This window comes from Typha latifolia, chromosome 13, assembly GCF_019914945.1.
Source record: "Typha latifolia isolate L0001 chromosome 13, TyphaL0001v2, whole genome shotgun sequence".
Classification (NCBI taxonomy): Eukaryota; Viridiplantae; Streptophyta; class Magnoliopsida; order Poales; family Typhaceae; genus Typha; species Typha latifolia.
In genome coordinates, this window is record NC_133098.1 from 5,373,609 (window position 1) to 5,395,349 (window position 21,741).

A 21,741-nucleotide genomic window follows, 5' to 3' on the forward strand; every position below is an offset into this window, starting at 1 on the left:
TTTGTCAATTTTATATGTTCCAAAAAAATTATTTAATTTAAATAAAAATATATTGGGCTCTAATTAAAGACATCCAACTCAATTAGAGCATTTGAAAATCAAGAACTTTTCTATTATTTATGATTTTAAGTACTTAATTAAAATAAAATCTAATCATGTACTAATATGTAAACATAGGTCAATATATGATCAATCTAAAAGTCAAACCGACTTATAATATATGCACAAAGATAATTAAATTTGCAATGATGACTTTCACGCTTAAAAATTTAAGGTAATTATTTTCTTGAATCTTTCAAAATAATTTCATACATATATTTTTCAGTTTTGACTCAAAATATTTTTTTTTCTTTTATGGTTTTCAACTAATTCTTTACTCTATGAAGCCACAATGAATCTAGCCTATACAAACTAGTTGATATGCATTGTGCAACATATACAATTGTTACAATTGTTACACTACAGCTACATCAAGGATTGACATCTTTAGTCCATCAATATATCTCAAGACAAGTTGCTCCTAAGGTTTGACAAGATCATTACACGTCAGGAGTTTGTAAAACCCCTCGGTGCAGTCACTCACACTTTTTGAATCTTAATTAATGTTGCTAAATTGTGAAAAAAATAATTTGAGTAAACTTCATTAGTCTTTGCAAAGTTTATGTTGAACTTTATCTCACCATGCCAGAGAGCATAGCCGTGGTATTATTGCCACCAACTTTACACATTAGTTTTCTAGTGTCTCCTTATTGTCAAAGAACTTTCATTGACACTTGAAACATCTCAAATTGTAGACATTCATGAAACTCTAATAATGTGATCTCCAAGGTATCAAAATCCAAACGTGGTCTCCTTTCCCTGTGTCGAAAAATAAATTTCATCAGATTCATCACTAGAATATCGACAATTTGATTCGCGACACTCTCTAAGAGTTCACTGACACTCAAGTTACAAGGTAAGTTGCCCAACTTGTAAAGTGATTGAAATTCAATATTTCTCTCATCTTGTTATGTCTTCATTTACCTCGTGTCACCATGGTACAAGAGAAATGAAGATAGTCCATGTTCATCAAATAACTCTTATAAAAAAAGATAAAATGCTCAAATCCAAGATCCCTACCGTCCCCTCACATTGGGTACAATATAATACTTCTACTATAATTATCTAATTAACTCTAATATAACCTTCAAAAAGATATTTATTTATAAGACACAACTCTAAAAAACACTTCTCCAAGTGTCAACACGTCATTTACAGTCACTACACAAGCCAAACACAATTCATTAGCGACTTCTCATTTACTCTAAAGCCAGCCTTTTATTTCAAGCCTAGCCATCCAAGTGACATAGCTGCTGGACATAGCAAGCCTGATGCATTGAGGTGCACTTCATCACACGATATATAGATTCATATAACATCTTCTATCTATATCCTCGATAAGGTATTCAGAAATGGACGAAAATTTGATTCATGTCATACAAACTAAATCCATATCTAGCCAAACTTGAATGCAGAATATGATATTTGATAAATACGTGCAACCCCTCTTAAACTCTACTAGTAATTTCTGCTCAATATGCTATGCTTATCAATAGTAGGGCTTATAATGTAATCTTCATCAATGAGAGATAAAACCAACAAAACTCTTATCTTCTCTGCTCTTCATTCTTGTTACATATTTGTTTACTAGGATGACGCAGAGCTAAAAGAATGATTTGTGATATCGGAACTTATTGAAGAGGAAAAAAGCACACTCCTGTACAAGTCTTTCCTTTTAAAACTGTCAATATATTATGAGAAAGATCTAGAATTCCTTTTAAAACATAGTATATGAAGAGCTATCTATATCAGAATATCGGTGAATTCTACATCAAATAGTATATATCTTCTGGAGCATCAAAGAACCGAATTACTAAGAGATGAACCTCAGGTTTAACGAACTTGGATCTTGTAACATCTTCTGTTAGCTGCTAAAAGAAGTTTACAGTTCCATTTTAATTTTCTGCCAATATTGACCATGGAGAGTAACTTTACAGGAATCAGGAAAAAAAATGATGGCTGAAAAAGAATAGCTTGAGAGGCCTCTGATCCATTAACTCTTGAATACAATCCTCCTGTGTGCAAAGTTTCTTGGTAAAATGTCTGGCTCCCGGAAGCTTCAAAAAAAGCGCAACGAGATATGCTGTGGCCCATGAAAAATATCATATATACAGTGTGAAGAAATAACACCTAAAGATTGTCTTTAAGCCATTTGACTGCTCCATTGGCAACCGACCTGAAAATTTTGCAGAATCTTACTTGTCAAACAATAGCAAGACATAAAACATCAAATTAACATCAATATAAGTAAAGAAATATTGTGTTTCTTTTGTGAAAATATGTGGTGTTTCTTTTGTGGATACTTCTCTTTCCTATATACTTATTGGATACTTCTGGGATTCCTATCAATATGACTCAAATATAAGAAGACTACTACCTTTTATTTCTGATCATATATAGAAGTTCTCTTTGTGAAGAACTTGAGTTCGCTTGTTTATTTTAGGATTTATATTAAGTCAATTTCTTTTGATTTATAGATTGAATTCACTTATTTATCTTACATCTTATTTAGTAATATGCTACATAATATATGAGACATTTGTTATGAATAGTTCTTTTAATGGAAAAATTGGAGATCTCCTTATATAAACTATCATATGTAACAATAATATATAATTTCTCAATTGAGAAAATGCAAATACGCAGGTTTCCTAAACCCGAAACCTTAAAATATACATATGTATCATAAGCGTATTGTATCCTTATTTTTCAAAATTTGCCATATCGATGAATCTGTATTATATCCTCTTCATATCCCATATCTCTATCCAAGTTCCATAGCAGCCAAATAAAATGACATTTTCTACTAGTCATTTACTCGGCAGCAGGAAGACAGATTTTCTAAGGAGGGGACTTCGAAATTTTCAGTATCTTACATCAACCATTAGGATTATGCCTAAGAACTAAAATTCACTGCCTTGATCTGGATTTGGTCAACAATTGCTAATGTAATTGTTCATTGGCATCTTGTCAAGCTTATTTCATGATTAGAAGATTTCAGTAGCTCTTATATATTAACAAGTACAAGGCAAAACAACAACAGAAATCCATTCGGTAATCCAAAATTAGAGAATAATTTGCAAGTTAACCTTACTTCATAATCACCAGAACTCATGTTGCTTGCAAACAAGGTCTACTTTGCTGTAATCATATGTTAGACAACTATACACTGCACATATTATTGCACAAACAAAAAGTTCATACTGCTTTCACATTATTTATAGAAGTGCATTCTTTCTGCTTGGAGAAACATGTGTTGTGCATGAAAAGTGTATAATGCTTACAAAAACGCCAGTAAGCATAAAAAGTGTACACTGTAAAGACAAAACAGCCCTGGCTAGCAAGTCATGGGTTTTGGTCCATGTTCAATGAGAAATTATAAAGGGAATTATCTTGCCAATCATCCCAAAGTTAGAATTCCCGATATTTAGACAACAATTAATATTACAAATTTAGAATGAGAATTTATGTGATAAATAAACATACCAAGACGCCAATGCAGTACAATTACCAAGAACCTGATTTTCAGTAAATTCATCTGATCAGCAAGCTGATTCATTCATTTATACAAGTCAACTTACTCTTCTGAGTACTTCTCTCCACAAATAATATATATATAAGAAAATAAAGACACGTGCGCCATATGTCATTTAATACCATAAATTTCTTCATTGACTTCATTGTCGATGCCTAAGTGTCTTGGAAATATATAATATGATGGACAGCGTGATCATTAACTGGGTTGGCAAACTCTTTCAATAGACGGCAAAACAAGCCTGTTCCCAAGGAGTATATGAAAAAAAAATTCACAACAAAAATATGTATTCTGTAGATTAAGAAGGCTGGTGACCTACAATCCTGAAACAATTTTTGTGAAGATGAAGTCCATCAGACTTCTTCTCTCTAGACTGTAAGAATCTGGCATTACAACAATTATCAACACATCAGTTTCCTCAATGTTGCTGGAGGACGAAAGTCTAGTGGATTTTATAGAGTTATACATTTCCCGTTATTAGTTTTATTTTATTTTATTTTTTTGAATTATGGCCACATTTTATTGTAGAAGCTTACTATTTGCAGTATTCTAGCATAGGTACAGTAGCAATGAATAGTCTAAATTAGGGCTTGTTCAAGTTATCTCAAGAATCCTATTAGATTAAAAGTTCATTTTAGGTTAGGCTCGTTAGGGTTTCTTTTCTATAAAAGGCTATGAAAGGATCAAATATGAATGAACAGGTGATCAATTTATGAAAAAACATTTTTTTTGGCTGTGTCGTCTTATTTCCTTCTTTCTCCCTATTTATTATCTTCCTCCCTAAAATATTACTCTCTCTCTCTCTCTCTCTCTCTCTCTCTTCTCTCTCTCTCTCTCTCTCCATCTTCTACCTTTTCTCGACTCCTTATTCATCTCAATCAGAAGGTCCACCACAAGATCATAAGACCCCTACTTTGTCCTACATAAGTTTGGTATTAGAGTGAATATATTAAACTTATCAACTGGTTCTCTTCCTTGATCCTCGAGAAAATTTTATGGCTGAAGATCTTCCTCGAGAAATTTGAAAGCGATCTCATTGAAGCCATAGGATTGATAAAGTAAAAGAAGATCATGGTGTAAATTATCATATTATTTTCTGATCAGGAGAAGTGTCAATACTAAGATCCATTATACAAGTCAACAAATTCTCCTACTTTTAATGTTTATCAGATCCTCCAAAAATCCATGCCCATTAATCTATGGGTAGTGGTTTCTTTATTGCTACTATTGATCATGAGAAGAACTCAAGTTGACATACACCATCAGATTCCAAATGTTATACAGTGCTGATTCAAGATTTAGCAACTATCAGGATGATCTTGAGGTTGAGGTACGAGCAGCGGAACGAATGGACAAAAGTCTAGTCATTTATATAGTTTTAGACTTAGGATTGTTAGTTCTATTTTTACTTGTTTACTGAATAACTGTAGCATCATACTATCCATGGCCGTAGTGTTGGTACAGTCGCAGTCGTAGTGCTGGTTTCATTATTTGTGAAGGAGTCCTAAATAGTCTAGATTAGGGTTCATTTAAGTTACCTAAAGAGTCCTATTAGTTAAAAGTTTGTTGTAGGTTAGAGTTGTCCTATAAAAGGCTATCTGAGGCTCAAACATGAATGAACTGATGATGAATTTATGAAAAGAAGTTTCTTTTAGCCCCCACAAGGCAAACAAAACACTTCTTTGGAAGGATCGGAGGTAGGGGATGACCTCTAATCATGGTTCCTAGTTTCGGCCGATCCCGAGTGGGATCGGCTGAAACGGATCGGGATCGGCCATATTGATTGGTTTCGGTCAAGTATCGGCCGGATACCGATTCATTTCAGGTTAGGATCGGCCGCGATCCCACCCGAGACGAGCATGGGTAAGAGAGAAAGAAAGGGGAAAGAGAGAGAGAAAGAGAGGGAGCAAGAGAGGGAAAGACAGGGAGGAAGAGAGAGAGGGAAAGAGAGAGAGAGAGAAATGGAGCAAGAGAGGGAAAAAGAGAGGTAAAGAGAGAGAGGGAGAAAGAGATAGAGTTTGTGAGTTGCAGCAGTAAGAGGGAGGGGGAAGAAGAGAGGGGAAGAGGAAAGAGAGACATAGAGAGAAAACAAAAATTAAAAAACTATATTAAAGAGGGAAAGAGGTGGTAGTCGGTGAGGGAGAGGGAGAGTTTTTAAGAGAGAAGGAGAGAGTTAGTAGGAGAGAGAGTTAATTAGGGAGAGAATTTGATAAGAGAGAGTTAGTGAGAGAGAGAGTTTGATAAAAAAGAGAATTAGTAGAGAGAAGATAAATTTTTTAATTTGTGTGGGAGAGAGTGTGAGTGGTAGAAAGAGAGAGAAATAAAAATTGAGAAAATAGTAATCTCTAATGTTGATTCTTCCTGAGTGAAAATGTAAAATGTGTTTCTACCCCCTTTTAGGATAATATGATTGGATCCAATTTAACAGTTTTCTTGAGAAAAGTTTTACACTAGCTGTCAATCTACCTAACACAACACTCCATGCTCATCCTGTCTTGGGAAAATCTTGTGGACAAAAAGCAATCAGCGATGGAGTTGGTCAAATTAACCTGAACTCACAATTATGACACTTTCAGAAGTACTCATAAACTCAATCTGAGGCTCACTGAGCAATTGAGAGAGGTCCCCAGACGAACTTATATTGGGATCTTCAGGAAAATTTCAGAAGAATACTAATAACTTCCATTAATTAAACTAGATAAAGAACACAACAATCTTATCTAATCTGATACTGGAATTGAGACCAGATTGTCAAAGGAAAGGAATAAGAATAGAATAGAGAAGGTACATAAAATGATATCTTAAGTCAACAGCATACAGCACAAAAAGCTGCTCTTTATTTAGTGTATTTCTTTGGGAATATGGCCCACTATAGCCCAATAACTGGTTACTTTATTGCCTAACTTTTCTGGATATAAACAACAGAACTCTTCTGCTTTCCATATCTATAAAAGACTTTAAAAATTGATGCCTTCCTCAATAAAGCATTGAAAGCATATTATGTGTGCATAGTGTGTAAAACTCGATGCTTGAAGGCACTTTCCTTTCCGTCTCCAGTCTAGCTGCAATGCTGTTACTCTTTCCAATACCTACTAACACACAATGCCTTCTCCGTCATCCTCATTTCTTTATAGTTCCATCCAAAACTAGCCTCACTGATGCAACACTTTTATTTGGTATCTTTTCATTTGCTATCAATTCTCTTGGTCTTATATGGTGAAGGGATAGGTTATGTCTGATATGACTGGTGTTTTCTGTATATGTTCCTGAATGTAATGCACTGGGCCCTTAGTATTAGGAAATGGATGTTATCTCAATCTTGCCTTGCTTGTGTGTTAATAACTTGATATAGCAGTTATAATTATCTATTATACATCACATATATAATCATACTTTCAATGGCCATAATGAGTACAAGGAGAAACAGTAAGGCCTGTTCAATTGGAAACCTCTATAGTAAGTATCAACCAGCAACTTTCATGTACTACTACTATTACTTAATAGAAAATTCATAAAAAGAACCAACAAGAAGGTGGTGTGATTAAAAAAATTAACATGCATATCTGAGATTTTAAATCTGGACATGATCTCATTCATCAATTTTGTCACAAAATACGCAGACTAAAATGTATAACTATCTTCTGACATTTGAGACACTTCAGATGCCACATTGTTATCAAATTTGTGCTGGAGTTGCTATAGAATCACCTCCAGAATCCATGCTTCTCTTGCACTTCTGAACAGCATAATCTTCTTTTCTCTCTGGTTCTATTGGTTTCTTAAAAAAAGTATTATACATAAGATGATTATATCCTACTTGAATTGAGAAATGAATCATCAAATGATGGTCTCTCTAAAATCAACCACTCTAATTGAAGCCTTTCTCTACAAATTGATGTGCTTTGCAAATGCTGAATAAAAGAAAACAAGTATGGTTTGTCCTCTCAGCCACACTAAAACGAAAAATTGTTCTCAGAAGGCAATCAGAATATGGAGGTGCAAATTCAAACCCACAAAACTAAAATTTGTGTAGGTAAAATTATCCCCATTTGGAGGTCTTAAATATTGCAACTTGCGACGATTTAGGTTCTACATTGGCCAAGAAAATATGAGACGGAATAGAATATGTTCCAGAGATGAATTTCAAACAAATGTGAATTAGTAAGCCAGTTCCATACTAAGTTCTTTTAGACCAACCAGGTCATTCAATTAGCTAACCTAGTCAAAAATGATATACTTCAAAAACTCATTTACTCAGGTCTAGGTCAGTTCCAAATCGTATTGTTTAAAAACTATATATAAGTTAATTCACCAAAAATAGTTATTTATGTCAAAGATAACAGGGACAGGCACTACTTAAGGTACCCCCTTGAATTTTGATTTGTTGCACTTCAGACAATGGGATTCGATTGATAAGTCCCGCTAGTATATCACTACTTCTCTCCAACTTAACTGTACCAGCGTTTTGGTGAGCTATTTTCCTTCCAAAAACTAAAAATGGTGATTAACATCCCCTTTTCTCTATTAAAGCACCTTCCAAGGATTTAAGGCCGCCGATACACTGCCGAGAATTATAATGAGTGTAGAGAGAGGCAGAAAAGGAAATAATGACAGCGGCCAAATGAGGGTAAGCAGAGCGGGGAGAGAGAGGGCTAAAGGAAGACAAAAGAGAGACTGGAGGAGAGATTGGTGGCAAAAAAAAGTCGGCTGGAATCCAGCCACTGGAGGGGATGAAGATAAAAGTGAGAACAGGTTGGATCAAGTTTGAGTTGTGTTTGTGCTTACCAACCACACTGAAACCCATTAATCTTAAGTAAAAGGAGTTTCAGTGTGGTTCATATTTTATTTGGCCCACCTGACCTCCACAGAAACGAATCAAATTTCAGGGGGATACCTTGAATTTGGGACTAACCTATGATAATATAGGGAATAAGATGGAGCAAAGAACATAATGCCAAAAGTAAACGACTCCCCCAAATGGATATGGAGTGTCGACATTGTAATTGTTTCTTATGTGATATAAATTTGATTGCTTTGATGTTCAAAAAGATATGTATTCACACAATGGAATCTCCATCTTAATGGATGAGAAGACGGAAATTTGATTTAACATGTATAACTAGACAAGAAAAAAAAATACATGAAAGACAAATAGAAAGTGTGTAGGTTTACCATATGAAGCAGGTTCTGCAAGATGGTTTATTATATACTCACACATTAATAGCTAAAGGTATACATAATTCAAAATTTAACTTCTAGATATTAAAATAGTAACACATGCAAAAACAAAGGTTTTTAACAGGTATACATGCAAATAAGATATTTAGTAAGGATATACATGGAAATAAAGGAATATTAAGGGTTACATGCAAAAACCCCAAATCATATAATGAATTGAACAAATGCCAGAGGTGTTTTATATTTTTATGAAGAACAAACTTTAAAAAGGATACTCTAGCAACCTTGCATAACAACACCAGGCATAGACTTTTCATCTTTCAATACAACATTCACTAGACTTTTTAATTAAAGTTAGAATAAACCTAAAGGTTAAAAAGAATCCCAGTGCACAAGGCTCTCAACTATGCAAGGTCTAGGGAGATGACATACATGCAGTCTTACTCTCACTTATTAAGACTAGAAACCATGACCTCTAGGATGCAAGGGGAAAGCCTTACTACCACACAAAGTGATGCCCTCATAATAAAGTTAAATGTTGCGTTTGGAAAAATTATGGTACAACTGCAACGTTGTAAGAGTGTTGATATTATTAATCAGTCAAATTTACAATCTACAGCATATGCGATGTCCTATCCTTAGATCTAATTCCTTATCTTGTTCCTCTCACTCATTTCCCTTCTTTCTTTTTCTCTGAAAAAGTAATTTGCTGCCTGAAAAGAAAGAGAATCTTGAGTGCAAGTTGAACCAATTCAAAGAAGATCTGTGACAAGATTAAACCAGACCACAGCAGCCTCAGCTGATTTATTCCGATGGTATTATAGCTTATAGAGATGATAGATCTGCCATCTCATCCTGATGCACTCCAGCTCTAGTACTGTGTAAAACAGATTTTACTGTCTTACAATATAATAGACATACAAGATATAAGTATATAGCAACACATAAAAGAGACAGAGATCCAACATCTCTTCCATTTCTCTTGGATACACACAAAATAAAGCACCTTCCATAAAAGCCAAGTACAGAAGGAGAGATGTACTTCCAAAATAAACTCTTTTGGATGTTCGGTACAACCACCTACACTTACCTTAGTCAAGTAATTTGAAAAGCCTCCTAAAAACAAAACCCTAGGCTAGCTCTTGTTTCTAAATTGTCCAATATTTGACTCAATAAGAGGCACTTGACAAACTTCAGTTTGACTCCAACCCACATAATATTGAGATATTCTAGCTTGCTCCGTGGAGACAAGCAAGAATTCTCATAAAATGGATTTCTTACCTTTAAGATAAGAAATACTTAGATGGGAAGAAATCCATGTCTAGAATGCAGTCAAGTCACATGTATACTTCGACAATGCATCTACAATTTCCTAAAAGGCTAAAACTTCATAGGTAAAATCTTGGATTTAGTTCTTTGCCTATTCAAGTCAATATATTCATCATATGAAGCCACTTATATACTTGGTAAAATATTATTCGTGGAAACATAGATATTAAGACTTACCCAGCAAAATCTTTTAGTTGCTGCCAGAAGTCCGTCTGCCCACCATTTTGATCTGAATCCTCAGGCTCAACAATTTGTGGACTCTCCATTCTTTTGGCTGCAATCAGAATTATACTCATTAGCTTTTAAATAAGACATGAATCACATGATATTTCATAACTCAATAAGTTTTGAAGTTAATTTGACAAGAAATATTGAATTAATGATTTCAAATAGACGCTTTCAAATAGACGCAAGTGCAACAAATCCAAATAAATTACAACCAACCATTATAACCATTTAAGTATTCAATACTCCTAAGTACCTGCAGAAAGAACCAATTGTGTGTACTTGAAATGCTATAAGCTTACCCTGTGGTTGGGTACTACTACGGGGACGTGCACGGTTGATGCTACCATTTCTTAGAGAAGCAAGTTCTTCAAGCAAGTCACGCTCATGTCCACTATGAGAGAACAAATATTAGAATGAGGAATGCAAAATATGGTAGTGAATAGTGAGTGAACAAACAGGTTTTCTGAGTGCCCAAGGCTCCCATATACATGAGATTGAACTTAATATATCATAACACTAATAAATTGAAAGAACATAAATAGACAACATGAGATTGAACCTAATATATCAACCAAAACGAGTGCCCAAGGCTCCCATATACATGAGGTTGAACTTAATATATCATAACACTAATAAATTGAAAGAACATAAATAGACAACATGAGATTGAACCTAATATATCAACCAAAACGAGGATCAATAAGTGTGTTTACATATAACAAACCAGCTTCGACAATTTATAACATAAAAATATATGTCTTATTATGTACACTAACTATTCCCAAGTAGACATCTTTGTGAAGGACTGTGCCAAAAAGAGGTTTACATTGAAATACTTTTTCTCTGAAACTGGAAAGTCATATTTTTATGTGCCAATCTTTGTTCATAACTGTTTCTAGAACTTTTAAGATCAACAACTTTCCATAACCAAAATCAATCCTACAATTAAGTGGCCATTTAATGTTAAACTGAGTTATTATATGGAGATCTATTTTTTTATTTCTAAAATGCAATCTCCTGAAGTTAAAACAAAGAAACAGGTATTGCATTTCTCATTCCCTTCTTCCATAGAAAATCTACATGGAAAATAGCCCATATCCAAAACTATAATTTTCACCTGATGCGGTTTGGTATAGTGACTTTGATAGTGAATAAATGATCGCCACGTATTGATGGGTTATTCAACTTAGGAACCCCTCGCTTTGCTAAAACCACCACATCACCTGGTTGGGTGCCCGAAGGTATTTGAAGCTCCGTAGACCCATCAACTGTTTTCACCTACTTAATACAATATTTTACATTAAGAAATAGGATTTCAGCATAATAGTAGCACATAGATGACAGATCACATATGGGAAAAACAATGATCATGACACCAGTTAATTCTCTACTTCTTAAATGAACTGATAGTAAGTAATATGTCTAGCAATTGGTCTTGATTGATCAGCCTCTATAATATTGGAGCAGCATAGGCCTGTTCTACAAATAAAATGGATGTTCTAGTAGATGTAAACTAAAGTTAATTTTAATGAAAAACGGACAGGTTTAGAGCCTCTAGGCTGAAATTTAATATAAACTCTAGTCCCTTTTTTCCGGACTTAAAAAGTAAAATTGCTCAATAATCAATACTCATTAAAGTATTCAATTAGATATAGAGATCAAATTTTAAGGCATGCTTGCTCTTTCACCTTCTAGGGATAAAATTAAAGATAGAGTAATGTACTAAGTAGATAATGTGAAACCTTCATCTCCTAGATATTCATTTTCTAGATTGTTTCTAATTTTCACATATTTACACTTTTGCAATAAGTTTGAAATGTTAACACAGCCAAAAAGTAAATCTAACAAGACCAGATTAGAACTAGTAACTGTAACCTTGCTCAAGATTATACTGGATAAGCTTACTATATTAGCAGATTATACATTTGCTGTAGTTTCTGTTGTTAGCCCTACGACTTCATCATCCTTTAATATTATCATTCTTCTCTTCCTTCTCTACTCATTACTGAAGATCATAATGCTACTAGCCTTGTTGACTGACATCCATAGCTGAACAACTTAGTTGCACCTTGAAGTCCAACCACACTACTGCACTTTTCTCTAGGTAACTTTTCAGGTTGCATTTCTTATTGATAGAAAAGCCCATTAAAAATTATTATGATTTATTCACTTGGTATGTAGTTAGCTAGAGTGTAATAGTTATTACTTATTAGCTTACATGCATTTATATAACTTCCTTTCTTGCTGGAAGAATCACTTAAGAGTATGTCCATATATAACTATGGTTAGAAACTTCACACTTAGACTACAAAGTTTATGGAAAATCTTTTACATCTTTTTATCCACCGGATGTGTCTTGGGAAATGAAAAAAGTAATCGTCTTTTTTCTCCCTCTACCTAAGGACTAGTATTTTACAATTGTCAGGTGCAATCAATGGGAAAATACATGTTTGGAAACTTTTCCAAAGGTTTTAGTGTAAAGTTGCTAGTCCCGCTCTATATAACATATTATCCTTATTCATTTTTGCAGAAGAATTACTTAACAGTAGCCATAGTTCGGGTTTACTAGAACAAATGCAAATATGCATTATAAAGAGATAACTTAGAGTCAACTTGGAATCTTGGTTTTGACTTTTGACCAAAGAATATCCAGGAGGTACCATCATTCAGCAGATAACTCAAGTCCATTTATCAAGCATTGAGCTTTTCAAGTTACACTTTTGCTATTTGTTGCTTCATTATCTCCAAGGAAATGACCTATTAAAATCAACTCCAACATTTTTACTTGAGAAAGGTTACAACTTATAAGAATTATGGATACTGGATTGGGAAGAAAAATTGGAAGTGATCTTCACTAGAAATTTTCTAGACTTAAAATAACAGGGAAGATTGACATGCACTGCAAGATTATTTTACATACCAATCCAAAGGCTTAACCCTTCCAAACTTCTGGATTTCAATAGTTTGTATCCTCCATTGTTCAATTTTAAGTTCCTCCAACAACAAATTAAGAGGCTTCTGGAGAACATCACAAAGAAAACATAATGAATTTTACCTTCTTCTGTTTCTCTAGTTTATAAATTTATTATCAGCGCCACTAAAACTATCAAATGTGTCATCCAAAATGATTGAGTCAAAGTATATATTGACTCATTGAGAAACTGACCTTTCTTGCTTTCAAAGAATTAACATACATTATTGGACATGCACTCGTACAAAACCCCTTGCTCCCGTGAAATATTCGAGTAATAGCTATTATGGTATCTTATTATTGGATAAAAGACCTGATGTTGCAGCATCCCAGGTAACAGCACTGACTTTTCCCAGAAAAGTTATTCATAAGTAATATAATTTTATGTCATTTTTACAGAGTATCTGATGATTACATGTGAGAAGAGCTCATGTTCAAACTACCAATTGACCTCTGTAAAATCTCGAACCTCTGATGTATGCATGGAAACCTTGCTCCATCCTGTTGCAATATTTTAATTGAAAGTTGTTCCTCCAATTATGAAACAAAGAAGGAATATCACAAGTATCGCTGTGTTTGAAGCCACTGCAAGAAATCTACAAACTAAATCCAGTCCATGAAGGATCTAGAACTATGTGCATCTAGAGCCTAGAGCATCTTTTACTGCAGAAATATATGTAAACCTAGAGAAATAGAATGACAAAGCTCAAGGAAGAGCAGCAAGAGCAACATTTCTATTTGTTAATGACTTGCAGGCCCATATATTGAACAACTTTTGCAAATAACCACAACCAAACCAACTTGCTGATCCTAATGAATATTTAATTGGGAAATTGATTAGATTTTGAGTTACCATGCATTAGAAGATGAGAATTTAAGTATCGGGCAAAACAGTACACCGGTCAGCACAGGCATAACACCTGAAACTCTACAGGTACTCTAAACCTCTGCATGTCTGAACAAGGCTCTAGCATGTGCAGGGACAGAATACACCACGTAGCACATGGGCTCTAAGCCATGTATCTCACTATCAGACAATGAGGTCTAGAGTCCCAAACAGCAACACCAGCTGGTCCAATGCATGTCATCTACAGTAATCCTTGTTACCAGTTACAGCGGATTTCTTTCACATGCACCTAAACTCCTATGTTGAGTTGTATATATGAGATGGCTCTCATTGTAACTATCCTAATGAAGATGTTCTTAGATGACCATTCTCGACCCCCCCAAAGGAGTAATATCCATAGCCAGCGATTCCCTTCTTCTCATGGCCTTCTTGTAGTACATAGCACTTAACTGGAAAAGGTTTACTGACTGGTTGCTTTAAATTTCTACTTCAATCTTCGCATAATTTGTTACAATAATTATAATTAAGCACCCCTTATGTGAAGATCTATTACACGCAAACCAGAGCCATGCACTTGCGAACAAAAGAGCATATATAAATACATAACAATAAAAAAGTCAGCAGTAAGAAAGTAAACTTATTTTTTGCAAGAGGATCAAGAGGTCAAAGTAAGGAACTTATGCAATTTCAGAAATGCAACCACACATCAGTTAATACCAAGAAAGGGTTGAGCATTACATTTATGCTTCAACCTACAAGTTTTATAAACTGAATGTAAATCTTAACAGACTCTTATAGAGGTCTCTTGATCATCTAACTGAAATTGTTGTACTGCATGGTAGTTAACACAAATCATGCTAGAAAAGGAATGCTTCAATAAACATTAATTCAAAGTAGACAAATATGTTGTTGCAGAAATAATTGTGGACTATTTATCAAAAAGTTGTTAACAAGCTCTAAGTTTCACCTTTACTATAGCCCCCAGAATGGCTTCTATATAACTTATTGAAACAGTCGAACACAAGTTGATTCCATCTCTTTGTATCTCTGGTATCTCCTCTATATCAAGGCATACGTAAAGATCTCCAGGAGGTCCCCTAGTAATTAAAAGGAACAGCTATAGCTATTAGATAGCTAAAAAGCAGGAATAATAACATTGGTAGCTTCTCAGTTATGCCAAAAGAAGATAACAAATAAAAAAAGTTAATAGAGCTGCAGTGACAACATAATGGAGGCACATGTTTTAGAAGTCATCAATTACAATCACCTTAAAGTACATAAATTAACAGAGCTGGACGAAACCAAATCAAAAATAAAAAGATGAGCACTGTGTATTGTTCATGTACACTGATTTCTTCTGCGCATAGTCCAAATAAACCATTTGAATATTTTCTCATTAGGCAAAAGTTGTCATTTTCTTCCTTCTCTAGACTTTCTAATGCACAGAGGACATTCCAGAGGGTTTCTCCTAGTTTTCATGAGCCTTAACTACAACAAAGAATTTAGATCATTCTATCAGCCAAGTTGCCTTATGTAGCTTGTATGCAAATAGCAACCCATGACCTGCCAATCATTCCCCATGTGCCATCCTGGCATGTGGAGAGTGCATTGCATGTTCTGGCCTTCTGGGTGCTCCACCTAATGATATCAGAACGTAGGGTATAAAGATGATATGGCAAAACATCAAGAGTGATATATGTCACATGTTTAGGGTTCAAAATTTTGAGGTAACCCAAGGAAGTAGGGCATAGAATTTACCCATTGCTGAATTGTTAAATTAAATAAAATTTTCAGATATTAAGTTTTAAGTTGAGCTGGCATGCCATTAAGAGAATAGACACCTGGTTATATTACAAAATAAAAAATATAAATCTCTAGATGATCAATTTATGTGGACATATGCATTAATCAGTGACGTAAATGTTGCCTGGAGTTAGAAAGTGATCCAATTAGATATCACAGATATCTCTTTTTAGGCGCCTAGCAACTGGAATAAGATATCATGTGACAATGAGATTATATTACAACTATATGGACGAATCTAACTAGTCATTCAATTGTAATTTCTGCAATCACATGAATATTGATCCAACATGTTCAGTTAGGATAGATTAGTCAATCTACAAGATAGGGCATTGTGCCATTAGTGGAATTATTTGGAAACTTGAAACACCACATGAGCATACGGCTAAATTGTCTGAAATAGGTTTTAATATGGTTTTGTTATTTAACATATGATTTTCATGATGTAGTATCACAGAATTAAAAGTTTTGAAGATTTCACACAATAACCTAGAATGACAGACAGAGAAAACCTAAATAAATTGATTAAGGTGGCTAGATGACATAGTTGTACTCATAGTTCCAACAATCAGTTGATCCCAATCTGAACCCCCATCTGACTCAAGGACATCATATAATCAATGTATCCATCTTCTTCCTCTCACATTTTTCTCTCTTTCTCTTTCTCTTTCTCTCTCCCAAGCAAAGTACCAGTTCTTCTCTGGCATAAATCAGGGTGCTGTTGACAAAGATCTAGCTCCGGCGACCTCAGCTATGTAAATTTTTTTCCTCTCTCTCTCTCTCTCTCGTCTTTACTACAAAAGCAGAAAAAAAATTTCTTGCATTTCTTCTCCCTCTTCTCCCCTCTTCTTCTTCACTGCAAAGGCAGCAGAAGTTTGTTTTTCCATTTTTTATTTTCTTTCACTCTCTCCCTCTCCTACTCTTTTCTCTTCACTAAAAATCACTACAGAATACTGATTTTTTTATTCTTTCGGTTTTTCCACTCTCTCCCTCTCTCTTGCTGCAGTTCCTTCACTATTCTTGCAATTTGCAATGCTGAATAGTGATGTTCAGTATTACGCATCATAGAACAGAGAACATTTCTTTTACATTTTGCCTCTCTTCTCTCTCTCTATTACCTTCTTTATTGCAGGGTTAGAAAGATTAGATAGCAAATAAGAGAAAGATTATTATCCTCCGCAGACAGAAGTCACACAACAAGTGGGGCAATTATTTGATATGACTAGTTCAACCTCTTTTTATAGTACCCTTAGGCAACACTACTTACAAATTTATGATGATAACGATGATGACGAGCGCAGGAATTTACAAGATCCAGCTCAGAATTCATCATGATTTTAAGCAAGTGAATACTTTTTTTAATTTTTATAGTTTATATGTGAATAATTATTTTTTTTATTTTTCTGTCATTTTTTAAATTTTTTATATATAAATTTTTCTGTATTTTTAAATAATATTAGAATTTTACACAATTAAAAAATAATTTAATCCGACATAGGTGCCCAATATGTATCATTTTTTCAGGAGACCAATCCCTATCCCGAAAAAGATACATGGAAAACCTTAGTACTTGTACTAGCATAGGTATCTATGCGATAATCTAAAGAGTGCAAGGGATGTTATTGACTTTGAATTAAGACTTGGATAAATAACTTAATTGACATGTACATTTTACTTGGATTCAATTGTTGTTTGTTAACTAACCAACTATCTCAAAAACTTCAGCTATTAGAGAATAGTAATTTTAATATTTTATATTCCAACTCTCTCACTTTTGGAATTAAGATATGTTTAATAAGCCTAAAAAAAGTGGACTTGACTTAATTGACAATATAGACCTAGCGGGATTCGAACTTAGAACTTCATGCTCTAATATCATGTTAACTCGGCAACTACTCTAAAAACTTAGCTTCCGTTCATTCCGGAATATTTTTTTTTTCTTATCCTGAAATACAACTCATTATTCCATAATAACAACTAAACATCATAACAATGCTATTTTAGAATACAAATATTATTTATCAAAATTGCATCTTATACCACACACTAACCTAATTACTAATTTACCATTAATATCTATCTCATCAACCTACTTTATATTAAATCAAAAGGTATTAATAGCAATTTCGTAAAAAACAAAACACATTTTTTTCTATCTTTTCTTTTACTTTATATCATATCAAAGGTAATTATTACATTTTTACTCAAGAATATAAGTGAATATAGGAATACTTATTCTTAGAATAAAAATCTCATTTTGGGAATAATAAAGACGAATACCTATTCTATAATCAACCTTATTCTTAAAGTAAACGAGGTCATAAGCTGTTAGAGAATGATAGTGTTTATATTTTATATTGTAATACTTTTTAATAGAAGATACTTAGATAGCAGATCCTAATCCTATTGTAATAAAAATAGTATATAACAAATCCGTTAAAGTTTAAAGCTACTGGCTCCTGGATACCTTCTGAGTAAGAAAGAAACAAAGTTTCTTCAAAATTTAGTAGCCTACTTACCTGCTGCTCTGATAGTAATCACTTTATATAAGTGAATAATAAGATATCTTCTTCACAATCTAATGTATAGTGTCAGTCATGCAAACTAAAGAGTAAATAACACAAAAGAGCAATGACTAAGTACTGAACTATTTATTGACCAATTTGTGTATTAACTTTTCCAGGTATGTTAAACTTGGAGTAGTCAGCAAAGAAGTTGGAAACTACCATGAGAATATGTGAATTATCGACAAGGAAACACATTCTAGCTGTGGATATGTAGCTTGGGATTCATCACTCTTACCGAAGGAGTTCCCATGGAACATAAGAGTTAAGACCAAGGAATGCAACTTTAGATGCCAAGGTTTGCACAATGGTACTTGTTAAAGAAAGGGTAAATTATAAATTTACCCCTTGTGATTATGTCCAAAATCAAACAACACCCTAAAATCTCATTTGTATCACTTTGGCTGCACGTAATCCAAACTAGTGTGAAATTGTCATATTTTTCATCGAAATTCAGAAATTTTCAGAAAGCTCTTAGCAGAATTATTTTCTTGCTAAAATGGGCCTCAGAATGACAAAATTGCGCTTCTTCCATTAATGAAACCAACATTTACTCACCATTGCTCCTCCTTCACACCTACAACAAACTGCCTTTTCTGAGTTTTTCTCCCTCCTCTATCTTCCTCCTAAAAAAGACAGTCACAGACCTTATCTAGCATGTATCTCTCATATACATCATTATGGGTATAAGATCTGACTGCTAACGCTATAGGATAATTAATTAAATCGCAGGGTATTACAGAAACTTGATGGCTCCATTAACATCCATTCAATTTTCTATACTAATTTGGACCAGAGGGGTCCAAAACGATACAAATGGAAGTTTCAAGGAGAAATTTAATTTGGACCATTCTCCTCCTTCACACCTACAACAAACTGCCTTTTCTGAGTTTTTCTCCCTCCTCTATCTTCCTCCTAAAATGACAGCCTCAGACCTTATCTAGCATGTATCTCTCATATACATGATTATGGGTATAAGATCTGATTGCTAACGCTATAGGATAATTAATTAAATCGCAGGGTATTACAGAAACTTGATGGCTCCATTAACATCCATTCAATTTTCTATACTAATTTGGACCAGAGGGGTCCAAAACGATACAAATGGAAGTTTCAAGGAGAAATTTAATTTGGACCATTCTCCTCCTTCACACCTACAACAAACTGCCTTTTCTGAGTTTTTCTCCCTCCTATATCTTCCTCCTAAAAAGACAGCCTCAGACCTTATCTAGCATGTATCTCACATATACATGATTATGGGTATAAGATCTGATTGCTAATGCTATGGGATAATTAATATCACAGGGTATTACGGAAACTTGATGGCTCCATTAACATCTGTTCAATTTTCTATAGTAATTTGGACCAGAGGGGTCCAAAACGATACAAATGGAAGTTGCAAGGAGAAATTTGACTTTGAGCATAATTACATGGGGGTAATTTATAATTTACCATTTAAAAAGTTAAACCTATTATTTTAGTAGCCTCACATCCAAAGATTCGTCACAGATTTATTAGGTATTAAGACACGCATGTTATAGAATCAAATACTTAAAAAAGTATTATTATATATAAACTAGAACCTATAAAACATATCCTACATACCCTTTTGGTCCTGCATCACCTTCACCACGTACGCGAAGAGTACTACCTTTGCTAACTCCAGGAGGAATCTTTACTTTAATATCCTTTCTGACACGAATACGCCCTTCTCCAGAACACTTTCGGCAATACTCAGAAATAATTTCTCCTTCTCCTCCGCAAGTTGGACAAATCGAAACCTATTTATTAGAAACAATAAAATATACATATTATATAGCATTTATAGGTTCACAGATCATTTTACAAATTGGATTGAATAGGTAATAATTACAGAAGGATAGTGTAGAGACGAGAGACAAAACTACATACAGTCATGCAATATAATGATCTTAAAAGTAGCTTTAAATAAATTTGTCATAAGATTATGGTTAAATTCAACTAGAAATTTTAAAAGCTTCAGCTTCCAAGATATGAGTAAAATATATCAAATTTGATTATAGAATTACCAGAAAGTAAAGACATTTGTAACAAATTAGGATGAAACCAGGATTAAAAAGCCAATTTTCAAGCAGCTCAATTATCACCATTTCTCAACATAATGGGAAGTTGAAACATTACATCAAAGTACAACTGAGTACACTTTTATAAACCCTGAGATGTCTAAATGTTCTTTCTCATACAATAATTTCACAAAATATGTTGAAGCCTTTTCTTGTAATGTCTTCTTCATATGATTTACATATCGCTAGTTATATTCTTCAACCCATTAATCTCTCATAGAATGCCAAATCTATCTGGATTTTTTTCCAAAATACTGATTTTTCTTTCTTTAATAATTTGAGTCTTAAAGATCGTTTGAAGATAAGAGATTTTTGTCAGGTACCTGAGAAAATAAACCAAAAGGTGTTTGCTCAGTTCGCATTACTTGACCTCGCCCACCACAAGTTGAGCATACTCTCATCTTAGAGCCCATCTTTGATCCGGTACCAGAGCACGTGTCACATGTTTCCAAGTGAGACAATACAATTTCCTTTTCTGCTCCAAAGATAGCCTCTGAAAACTCCAACATCACGTCATATCTGAGGACAGACTTTGGCATCACTTAACAACTCCAATAAACTTTCGAATGGAAACCAACAGTGAGTTCCTTAATGTAATATAATATAAATTGAAAGTGCAGTAATAATTGGATTCAAAGAAAACCCATGACATACATATACGTGAATAAGAGTATCTATGACACAGGTGTTCAACAAATAAAGAGATGTATTTTGCAACATAATGGATCATATCTCATGTCAAACTTGCTTCAGTCATGCTGCAAGATAACTTGAAAGATCAGAAACTTTGTCAATAAAAGGATGAAAGCATATACCAATTGGGCAAAAGCTGCTACATTCACCCAAATAAAAATATTTCTGAAACAACACCATTCTCTTTGGCTCCCATGTTTCATATCTATAACTGTAACGTCCAAAAGGAAAAAGAAAGTGAGAGACAGAGTGGGGGTTGGGTCACGAGCTGTGACCACCACTCTCCTTTACTCATTCCTCAACTCCACCCCTACCATTAATAGAAAACACCAACCTCTCTTCCATCCGTGTTGCCATCGGTACGAATCTCGCAAGCGAATTCCTAGTGAGCC

The 21,741-nt window shown here is 34.1% G+C and overlaps 1 protein-coding gene across 1 annotated transcript in view; it reads right to left on the reverse strand.

The window, feature by feature from the left end:
* Positions 1–1,767: 1,767 nt before the first annotated feature.
* Positions 1,768–21,741, reverse strand: part of LOC140800412 (uncharacterized) — a 29,901-nt gene continuing 9,927 nt past the window's right edge. The window contains exons 5-11 of the mRNA XM_073155187.1: positions 20,980–21,175; positions 20,160–20,335; positions 15,155–15,284; positions 11,487–11,647; positions 10,669–10,760; positions 10,319–10,415; positions 1,768–2,275 (exon numbers count right to left, since the gene is read on the reverse strand). Coding sequence (XP_073011288.1) covers positions 2,230–2,275; positions 10,319–10,415; positions 10,669–10,760; positions 11,487–11,647; positions 15,155–15,284; positions 20,160–20,335; positions 20,980–21,175 — 898 coding nt within the window. The 3' untranslated portion in view covers positions 1,768–2,229. The remainder of the gene's footprint in view (positions 2,276–10,318; positions 10,416–10,668; positions 10,761–11,486; positions 11,648–15,154; positions 15,285–20,159; positions 20,336–20,979; positions 21,176–21,741) is intronic.